The sequence below is a fragment of the Cebus imitator genome, unplaced genomic scaffold, assembly GCF_001604975.1.
Source record: "Cebus imitator isolate Cc_AM_T3 unplaced genomic scaffold, Cebus_imitator-1.0 Scaffold249, whole genome shotgun sequence".
NCBI classification, from domain to species: Eukaryota; Metazoa; Chordata; class Mammalia; order Primates; family Cebidae; genus Cebus; species Cebus imitator.
Window position 1 is genome coordinate 624,780 of NW_016107564.1, and position 11,735 is coordinate 636,514.

General features: G+C 38.9%; 1 protein-coding gene across 1 annotated transcript in view; it reads right to left on the reverse strand.

The window, feature by feature from the left end:
- Positions 1–232: 232 nt before the first annotated feature.
- BOD1L1 (biorientation of chromosomes in cell division 1 like 1) overlaps positions 233–11,735 on the reverse strand; it is a 58,631-nt gene continuing 47,128 nt past the window's right edge. Inside the window, 6 exon segments of the mRNA XM_017498704.1 lie at positions 233–1,633; positions 7,674–7,827; positions 8,237–8,321; positions 8,416–8,465; positions 10,581–10,626; positions 11,696–11,730. Of these exon segments, the coding sequence (XP_017354193.1) occupies positions 1,516–1,633; positions 7,674–7,827; positions 8,237–8,321; positions 8,416–8,465; positions 10,581–10,626; positions 11,696–11,730 (488 nt within the window). The 3' untranslated portion in view covers positions 233–1,515.

Here is an 11,735-nt window from a genome sequence, read left to right on the forward strand (position 1 = left end):
TAGATTTTTGAGCTTTGGTTAAAACTCATCTGTATAGACAAAAATGAGAAACTCTCGTGTTCCTCGTCTCCAAGGGACTTTCTGTTCTACCAAGTTCAGTTCTACCGAGAAAGGCCATCACAGACTCATATTTGAATGTGAACATGGGACAATACATCTAGGATCAATTAGAAGAAATGGTTTTCATGCAGACAAATTTTAAAACACACACAAAAAATTCTTACCACTCAAATTTTGGTAAACATTTTATAATTTATATATAAAATCTCAGTAAGAAACCATGTAAAATGACAGAAATATCCACCTTACATTAAGAGTCAAAATAAAAAAAAAAACCCACACTGAATGTAAATTTTAATTATAAAACAAGAATATGAACAAAACATTTTAAAATAATCTCAATTATTTGGCAACTCATCACATCATTGCAAGAGACAAATTTGATCGTAAGAAGTTTAATCTTATGAAAAACTGAAGTTGGACAGTTTGCTCGTATGAGAGTTAAAACATGTTTAATAAAACATGTGGCAATAAAGCCAGTTTCTATACTGAAATAACTGTGTATAAAACAACATAAAATCCTGAAACTGAGTAGACAGGAGTGACCTAATCTTCAATGCATTTCTCTTCACTGAAAAAGACATATGGAAAGAGTATTGGTAGAAGCTTCAGAATAGCACAGAGAAGAGGAATGAATACCAACAGAGGGGTTTCTGCTGCAGGTGACTGGACGCAACTTTACCTGAACCAGAACCTATTTTATGTCAGTGGGGCTGGTAGTAAAGTCACAGATGCAAGTATAATCTAAAAACAAGTTACATTCTTAAAAAACAGAGTCACAACTGTGAACAGAAAAGCAATGGAGAACCTTTCTTTAGCTAAACTACTTTACTTGGATACATGCGAATTTCTGCCAGATCATATTAAGATAGTTACAGGGCAGGCAGAGACCTAAAAAATTTTCTACTAATGACTGCATAGCATTTTTAAAACCCTTTTTTATTTAAAAAAAAAAAAAAAAAAAAAAAAAAAGAATAAAGTAAAATAAACAGATATATAGTAAAGTTCACAGATAAGTTTTCTCTGTAAAATAAATAAAATGTTCATTGATTAGCATCATACATAGAGTAAAATACAACCTATTTTTACATGTTTATATACTATACACAGATTACCAGTAGGCAGCCTGGTGTCTGTTGGGCTGGAAGGGTTTGCATTAATGATGTGTCACATTGGGAAATCCCAATTTCAAATGTTAAAATATACAACTACTTTGTTTTGAGTTCAGATACAAAGTAAACTTATTGTCCTTTATCTGAAATAAATGTACATAATATCTTCTATGAACAATAGTTTATAAAGCTGTTTAAAACATAACAAGAAAAAGCTTGCACCTAGGGACTTACAGCACATGCGTATCTTTTTCCTGGTTAAAGAGAAGCCTACAGCCACCGAGGCATGTCTCTTTCTTCTCCACTATGTTCTTCCATAAGCCTAGGGCAGCAGTGGTCGGGATTATCGCTTCGCTTTTTTCACGGGGGCTTCCTCTACCCTTTGCTGGCCTCTTGTTCGGGCCCCAGGAGGGCTGACTTCTCTCTTGCGCTTGACAGACGGGGAGAGCTGTGTCTTTGATCTGCATTAAGCAAAGTCAAGGCAATGGTGAGGGTTAAAAGCAGCTGCTTCAGTAACTTGGGAGTTCCTTAAAAAAACAGAAGAGTTTTGAACTTGACAGCCAATAACAGTTATACATGAAAAGGAGCTATTCTGCGAAGAGCTTGAGCTAACTCGTGATTTGCTGTCAGCCTCACACACAAACACAGGACACTGGAAGAGAAGTTTGAAGCCTGCACTCTGGTTCCAGCTCTACCACACTCTAGGTGCTGACGGTGCTCAAGTCCACTTCCTTCTCTGGGCCCTAGTTATTTTATCTATAAAACAAAGACATCAACAGCTGGTCCCACCAATATATAAACTGTCCCAAGTTCAATCAACCAGCAAGAACACAGCAGGATTGCAACCTGGGTCTCACCAAGTGCAAGATCATGTTTTACAGCACAGTATTACAGAAAATGGCTGTGATGAAAAGGCACCAGAATTTCAGAAGAACATTCTAGCCAATCTTCCTGTCACCAGCATCTCCCTGTTGATCTAGCCTGTAATTAAAATTATTTGTTGGAAACCCCAATTAATCACATTACTATCCTGGAGATGTATGAAGTTTCTCTTGGGTCTCTGACACTTTGAGGAGAAAATCATCCACAGAATAGAACACAGAGCCTTTATAATTCTGCCTTCTACTTGTACACCATCTGGGACTGTAATCCTGCACCTTCTGCATCACAGAGCAAGATGCCCCATCTTTGGAAACCCCCACAGAGAAATGCAACTTTACTGATATGAAGACTTGAGGTCTTTACCACAGCATTTATTGGCTGTGTTTTTTCAGACTGCAAGTTACAATCGGTATTTTAAAACCACATATTAAAAATACCACTCATATCACATTTATTAAATTCGACTCATGAAAGTTTTGTTTCAGTTACAGTAGCAAGAATGTGAGCACCAGCTATACTGCAAGACATTCTTATAGTGGGTTGTTGCCAAAAAATTCTGAAAGTCTTACACACATAGATCTCTCCCACTAGACTCGATGATTCTTTAGGGCAGCTGCTGAGATTTATTCATTTTTCTAATTCCAGTGCCTAGTGTAATGCCCAACACATGGCAAGCAGGAAGTAAATGTCCTGTCAATGAATAAAAGACTTGGGGAACCAAAATTGCAGGAGATGGAGAAATGGGGCTCTACTTGATATGAAGACATGTTTTTCATTCCTTCTTTGACAGCAAAAGTAAGTAACCTCAAACTGAGTCAATAATTGTTGCAGATGATGTGGTTTTGGCATGTGTTGACAATGACTGAAAATGTGTTTGTTGATAATCCATTTCAAACTGTTTTGATGGAAAGCCACCAGCCACTCAATGAACACCTTTTCAGTGAAGGTGCCATGTGCGGCATTGTGCTGGGTGCCAAGTGGTAGCCGACAGAAGCTCTAAGTCAGGCTGCTTCTCCCTAGCCATGTGAGCTTCGTAGCTTTTCCAGGCCCTTCCAGTCCACCCAGAATGTGGTCTGTGACCAGGGGCACTGGTCACTGAGGAGCTTGTTGGAAATGCCAACTCTCAGGCCCCATGCTAGACTTACACACCCAGGATCTGCGTTTTACCAAGAGCCTGAAGTGATTCAACCACATGTTCAACTTTGAGTAGTATGCATGCAAACCTTCCTGAGATTCTTTCCTTCACATATAAAATAAGGGTAACTATTACAGTTCACTGAATGAGCGTTAAATGAGAGCATGTATATGAAAGTGCCTAGCATTATAGTTTGCTTTCAACATAGGGAAAACATGCACATACATACTAACAGCACATACATACAAGTATGCTGTGAAGATGAAAATGTGGTAAGAGAGGTCAAAATGGTCTTTGTGTGCAGTGAAAAGTCTTTTATTTTTGAATATGATAATGCTTCTTAGAAATCATGACAAGTTCCTATCTTAGGAAAGAAACAGAGGGGTAAATAAAATACATATACCGAACCAATGCTATGTGGCATCTCAAGTGCCCAGTACTGACCAGAAGTGCAGCAAGAAGAAGAGATGGAAGTGGGCTGAAGCAGGATGGAAAGGATTTGACTTAACGGGGCGTGATGGTGGTGAGGACACTCCTCACTAGCTCAAGCAAAGGCAAGAAAGGCAGGCTCATGGCCACCTCTGAGAAGCAGTAAGACTAGTAAGACTGCAGTGAAAGGTGTAAGCTAGCAGGGGCTGTGCCTGAAAGAGGGAGCTTTATTACCTCATCACCTCTCCAATGCTCTAGCTAAAACAAGAATGATTCCGGGCTGTTACATGCTTTACCACACTACCTTGCCTTTGGTCTTGGTGGATGAGAGAAGGCAGATAAGGCTCACAGGTATCAAGCACAAGCCTGTGTGGCAGTCCACTGTGGCAAGGCCAGACTGGTGAGGCCACAGAGAAACCTTCTGCAGCCCTTCCTACTCTTCTTGGAAACCAATGATCCCCAAAGACAGTTATTTGGTGAGACAAAATCTTAAAGGAAATTAGGAAGAAAGCATTACTGTACCAAAAATAGTCTTAGGGGATTAAAAATGACTTGAAGTGTGAGCAGGGACTTACCTTCCTAATGGGGGAGATTTACTAACTTTTTCGCTGGTAGGTAACTTCTCTTTTGCTAATTTTTGGCGATTTCTAGGAGAAACTGTGTCTGGGCTGCCAAGTTTGGATGCTGCACGTGCAGGTGGCTTGCTATGTTGCTTTCTGAAACAGATTATAGAAACACTGGGCAATGGTAGCACTGAATACTCCAGTCCCTGGAACTATTTAGGAAATATGAGGCTCCTTGTGGGCAAGTCAGAACAATAGAAACTAAAATCAGAAAAATGGTTGGCTTTCCTGACCACTGCTAAGAAGTCGATCTTAATGTCACCTACAACTATCTCGGCTTGTGTGATACTATCTTTGCTCATACTGTGCATGGTATTTTATTGTGATTTAGAAAAAAAAAATAAATCTGTGAAAAATAGAAAATATATTGGCTGACAAAATAAAGATCACAAAAGAACACATCAGGGTAGAATAAAGGGCCAAGATTAATGAAAGTACAATTTACAAGGCTAAGTGTTAAGGCCCAAGTAGTCAACTGCACAAGAACCTGATAAGGATTTCTGATTTAACAGTAAAACCTCTAAAAAAGGAACTTGTTAGCCAGTGTATTGTTCAATTTCAGGCAACTCAGTAATGAGGATGCACTTTGAAGAACAACCAGAAAATACGGTAAAACAATCCTCTTCTAGATTCATTAGACCACACTTGGTATAAAGTTTGTTTCTGTCTATCTATCTTGAGAAAGAGTATCTATCTATCTATCTTATCTATCTAATCTATCTATCTATCTTAAGAACCTTGCTCTATCTATCTATCTATCTATCTATCTATCTATCTATCTATCTATCTATCTATCTTGAGAAAGAACCTTGCTCTCTTGCCCAGGCTGGAGTACAATGGTGCAATCTCTGCTCACTGGAACTTCCGCCTCCCAGGTTCAAGCAATTCTCCTGCCTCAGCTGCCCAAGTAGCTGGAATTACAGGAGTCTGCAACAAGGCTTAATTTTGTATTTTTAGTAGAGACGAGGTTTCACCATGTTAGCCAGGCTGCTTTCGAACACCTGGCCTCAAGTGATCCACCAGCCTTGGCCTCCCAAAGTGCTGGAATTATAGTTGTTAGCCACTGCACGTGGCCTTTTTAATTTATTATTATTATTATTATTATTATTTTTAGAGACAGGGTCTTGCTACGTTGCTTAGCTGGTCTTGAAGTCCTGGCCTAATGCAATCCTCCTTCTTCAGCCTCCTGAGTAGCTGGTATTACAGGCAAGAGCCACTGTGCCCAGCTGCACATATGCTTCTAAAAGAGGATAAAGGTAACTGAGGAGAACAAATAGGGATGATGAGGGGGATCAAAAAGCAAGAAGACCTGGAAGCTGCCCTCAAATACGTAAGGGAAAATTATACAGAAGTTTCGGAAAGTAGAACTAGAATCAAGAGTAGAAGCTACAGGAAGGCCAGCTTCTACTGAACACAAGTCAGAGAATGCTAAGGAGGATGTAGCTTCCCCTGCCACTGAGATCCATGCAAAAGCAGGAAGACCCTTGCAGAGGAGCTGCAGGTGTAGCGACTCAGGCACTGGCTGGCTAGTGGTACTAGATGACCACCGAGAGCCCACCCAACCCAGACAATCTGTGAAATTAGGAAGACACCAGAGCCCTGGGACTGATCAACCAATGCCAAATAATCTAAACTAGAGAGAAAAGAATTCATTTGAAAACCAAAAGTTTATATTATAGAGTGCATGAAGGAAGAGTTTTGATAATTCTAGTGATTACAAAACCATATAAATCAAATAAGATTTATTTTTAAAGAATTTTTAAAAGGCAAGCCTGAGAGCAATTTCTAGACACTCACTTGAAGATGGCTAGAAGGCCTATGGAACTTGCTCTGAGGTGAGCCCTACTTTCCACAACTGTTTAGAGGGAAGCAGTAATTCTGGTGGGATGGATGCTATACCCAGATGCAGGGGTGTTGGGCTCCAGCACCCTCACCCTCTCCTGGCAGCACCAGTTTTGATTTTGTGACTTCTTTTCTATTTATCTGAGCTGCTCCACCTAAAAAACAAATATGAGATCACCTTATTTTTAGCCATGTGAGCTTCTAGAGTCCTTTGGCTCTAAAATCTGATTCTTTGAGAAATTAAACCACAGCACAAATGGCTAATAATGTGTTAAGTTTGAAGAAATTAGAAACAGGTTGATTTTAACTCTTTATTTAAAGACAAGATACTATTATCTTACGATGTTAGTGATATTTTTGAAATCAATCTTCCTGAACTTTTTGATTAATCTTGGATAATGAAATTAAACAAGACAATACCAAGATTAACAGCTTGTAAATCACATCACTTAAAAGTTAAAAAAATACATTTTTTCAAAGACAGAGTCTCACTGTCACCTAGGCTAATGTGCAGTGGTGTGATTACAGCTCACTGCAGCCTCAATTTCCTGGGCTCAAATGATCTTCCAATCTCAACCTCCTAAGCAGCAGGGACTACAGGCCACCATGCCCAGCTAATTTTCAAAATTTTTTTGTGGACATAGGATCTCCCTATGTTGCCCAGGCTGCTCTCAAACTTCTGGGCTCAAGTAATCCTCCCACCTTAGTCTCCCAAAGTGTTGGGCTGAAAAGCATGAGCTACTGTGCTCAGCTTGGAAAATATTCATGTTTGGTAAAGTTTTTAACTGGTATGATGAAACTACACAGTTATGTACCATTTCTCAAAATGTGCCACGGGGAAAGGAACACTGGAATATGTTAACAGGTATGATAATACAGACCAACAACAGAAAAGGAGTATCAGCAGATAATGCTTGTTTAAACAGAGTTCAACAGGCTTCTTTCCTTTAGAGTGTGGCAAACCCTTAATATTTTAATGAACATGTAACGTAGGAAGGACAGAGAATTCACTGACATTCCCAAACTCATCTACCATTGCACTCTTCTTCTTGGAGTCTTCTCGCTACAATAGGGCTTGAGAGAACACATTTTGGGAAATATATGCAAGTATGGACCTCCTCAAAAATGGTCAAATGTGGGCACGTTCCTATGATCAACCTACTGCATAGCACTGGTGAGGTGCATGTAAGGACGGTGGTGCATGAGCCTGGTTCCTCCTGCTCTCTGGAGTTGAATTAAGCATGTTGAGAGCAGGGACCATGTCTTATGTATGTCTACATTTATGAATGGTGCTCAACACAATACCTGAAGGATGGTAGATGCTCAAAAAATATGTGTAAAGAATTGAATGAGTTCCACCAAATAGGCATTTAAAACCTGGCAAAGACTCTGAAGTAATCCCCAAAGTGGTTTAAAACAGAAAATGCGTTCTCCAAGAAAAACTATGTGCCCTCTGCCAACAATGAAAATGAAAGAACTTCCACTGCAGCATGAATGATTCAATTCAAAGAGAATGCCATGAAACCCAAAGCTGTTTTCAGATGGAGAAGCTGGTGATAGCCTCTGGCAGCTCTGTGCTGCTCCCATTACCTCTGAGCCTCTGATCTGGTGGTGGATCTTGTGGTGGCTCCTGAAGGCTCGTCCTCTTCCTCTTCTTCCTCTTCCTCATCAGACTCCTGCTCTTTCTTGTCCTCCGTTGGTTCAGAAACTGATTTCTGGCGTTTTCTTTCTGGCTCTGAGGATTCTGTTCAAGTAGAAGGGTAACACCTGGATTATATAATTCCCAAAGATACTTCCAAGGGAGAGAGTCATGGAGTTTAGAACTTAGGACATTAGGGACTTGGAGGCAGAGAAGTGGTTTTCCACTTCCTTTTTGTTTCAGCACTTGCAATTCACAACTGTTTAACTTAATCTCAAACACATTTGGGATAGTTTACATATGCAGTTCACAGCCAGCGTTCATAAAAAATCCATGTACTCAGAAAAGCGTCTGGGATGTACCATTTCTGACACAGGATTAGACCTATTTCACACATATTTATGTAATATTAGTATTAGCTGTATCCCATTGGATTTTTTCCTCAAAGAAAAACTCTTAAAAAGGTGATTTTGAAACAATAAGACTTTTTATTAAGAATTTGCTAGAAACATACCAGCATCATCTGATGCAGCGAGAGAACGTTTGGGTTTTCTTCCTCTCCGACGCACACTGGCTACTATTTTTTCTTCACCTTCATCCTAGAAGCAATAAAATTAAAGTTGAAAGAGTGGTCAACTGAGTATTTAAATTGATTTCTAAACAACATATCTTGATAAGAAATTTTACACTTACATTGCTTATACTTCTTTCCTGTAGGTTAGCTGTTTCTTTGTTGGATTCATCTTTAAGAAAAGGGAAATCTCTGCATTAATATTTTACTACTGTAAATTTAAATTTCAACAGTCAGCCTGGCTTGTCTGTCAATGTATCAGTATGAATCAATACATTGTTATACACTTCATCATTATTTTGTAACAGTCAAGCAAAGACAGAATCAGAATACCTAGTAGAGATCACATCAGAATGTAAGTCAGGAAACCTGTTTTCGTTTCAGATTTTATTTAAATTCGCTGACCTTCAGTTTCTTCATCTGCAAGATCACAAGTTGAGTTAGACTACTTTTTGTGTGTGTGTGTGTGTGTGTGAGATGGAGTTTCACTCAGCCACCCAGGCTGGAGTGCAGTGGAGCAATCTTGGCTCACTGCAACCTCTGCCTCCTGAGTTCAAGCAATTATCCTGCCTCAGCCTCCTGAGTAGTTGGGATTACAGGTGCCTGCCACCATGCCTGGCTAATTTTTTGTACTTTTAGTAGAGACAGGGTTTCACCATGTTGGCTGGGCTGTTCTCGAACTCCTGACCTTGGGTGATCTGCTCGCCTCAGCCTCCCAAAGTGCTGTGATTACAGTCGTGAGCCACTGTGCTCGGCTGGGTTAGACTACTTTTATGATCCCTTTCAGCTTAAATGTTCTGACCCCAAAAAGAAAAAAAAGGCACATAAGGAGCCCACAATATGCAACAGTAACTGCAAGTCGGAATGACATACAGGCTGAACATCCCTAATCTGACGGTTCCAAATCTAAAATGTTCTAGAACCCAAAACTTTTTGAGCACCAAAATGACCCTCAAAAGAAATGCCACTGGAACATTTTGAATTTTGATTAGGAATGCTCAACTGGGAAACGCAAATATTCCAAAATCAGAATAAATTCAAAATCTGAAACACTTCTGGTGTCCTAGCCACTTCGAATAAGGATATTTAACCAGGACTTTTATTCTATTTTTATGAGACAGGGTCTTTCTCTGTTGCCCAGGCTGGAGTGCAATGGTACAATCACAGCTTCTTGTAATCTCCAACTTCTGGGCTCCAGTGATTCTCCTGTGATGGCCTGCCAATATGCTGAGATTATAGGTGTGAGCCATCGCACCTGGCTAATGTGAACTTCTAAATCTCAATGTAGCTCTGCAAGTATTATGATTCCAGCTTATAGTTTGAAAAAACCAGGCTTGAGTAATTTGATTTATGTAATTTTCTTAGAGTCACATAACTAGTAAGTAGAGTGATAGGTAGAATTCGACTCCAAATACATCACGGTGGTTAAAAAAGTACATCATATTATGACCTGTTGTTTGTAGGGTGTGTATTTACATTCTTTATGCATTTGCTTTCTGCAGATGTTAGGATTTTCTGAGAATGTATCATGGTAAGAAAAATAAAGATTAGTTCAACACACTACTTGAAGCTGAAATTATGGGGATATTCACCAGGCACTCAAAAACTCAAAGGCACTTCTTTTAGTGACTGTAGTAATTGCACTCTTTTGCAAGTTTAAAATACCAATGAAGATGAAAAGCTTAATCCAATAGAAAGGTCAACAAAGAGGTCTGTCTTAAAATGGTCATAATTTTACCTAAATTCAGAAAACAACCCGAATCATACAGCTTTAATTGGTGTCCATAAAGGGCACTGAAATTATAAAGATTTCTTCTTGTATGGATTCAAAATACTACAAAATTATTAATAAAAACTGGTTAAGATCAAAAGCGCTGAATGTCCTTTCTCTTTTAAAAAATAACAAACCTTAATTTACCAAGACACAAGAAAAAGTGAAGAATGATCACCCATAGTTAAATGTTGAAAAAATTTTATATGCAATAGTAACAAATAATATAGAATGCTCCCATTATTCTGCCACCCAGAGCTAATCATTATCAACATTTTGGAATATATTTTTCTCCCTGGAATGAGGAGAAAAAAAGTCAAAATAATTTTAATTCTTGAGTCCTGGGCTCTATAAACCAATAGGTAGAGTCTTTCCTAGATACAAGGACAACTGTTTTTACCAAGAGGGCCACCCATTTCAATGAGAAGCAGAATGGGAGTCCCAAACCTTCTCCAATGGCCAGCCTCTCCTACCCCTCCCTCAAATCACACACAGAGGAATGCTGTAGGTACATACCTGTTTGCATTACTTTCAGTTTGCTGCTAGGTGGAGACTGTTCTACCTACATTTAAATAAACACAAAAAATTAAAATCAGCAGTTTATAATCATCACACAGAAATGCACTCAATGATGTAAAAGGTAGTATAGGATCTTTATTTACATAGGCAGACCCTTTGAGACCTATTTTCTATAATTGATTAAGTATATGTAGCAAACGTGGATGCTTGAGCTTCTAAATACAGACTTTCCAATAAGCGTCTTCTCTAACCTCCTTGTTGTGACGCTAGAGGATGAGAACTGAGGCAAGGCAGTATGGCCACTGTGGTTAACATTCCCCAAGGCAAACCATTTTACATGTTGGTAAATGCATTCACATGTACTTCTCTGGTTTTGTCGTATAATAATTCCATGAGATAAGTACTGCAGGTATCATTATACACTTTACATTCAAGGAAACTGAGTCACCAGAGGGTCCCATGACTGGTCCTAAGTCACAGGTCTCAGGCTAAGTGGCAAAGTTGAGGTTTGAATCCCATGTGCTTTTGTTAGTCAGTGAACACACGTCTGTCCTCCTTATAATGCTTTCCTTGTAATGTCCTCCTTATAATAATCCACTGAAATGCACGCAATGGAATCCTGATACAATGATTTTGGTAGGTATATGCTTCAGGTTCAAAGAAGGACATTCAAACATAAAATATCGCTGATGATTTTCCTGCACCGAAATCTCTGTATATTTTAGGTCAAAGTGAATTCCACAGTAAGTAGTAGGATAGCAAGACAACTCAGAAGTCTCTATAAAGAAGCCACTATCTCAAAATCAAAATCCTCATATAAAATAGTTGATTTGTATATTTTAGCCAAGGGTGGCCACAGGAAGATACATCCCTAGATAATTTTTAAATAATCACACTCATAAGTTAGGATGGAATCAGAATGAAGAACAATCAAACTCTGCTTACACAAAGATACTACTAATCAAAATATTTGAATGGTTACTCAGTATTTAAGAAAGTCTTTTAAAGCTTTTCAAATACTTAAAAAAAATAAAGTTCAAAATACTAGATATTACATTATACTTCAGGTTAAGAGCAAGTATTTGAAATTGTCATGTTTTGTAATTACTTACAGTGACAACGACCGTATCTGCTTTGGAGTCGTCTTCTAAA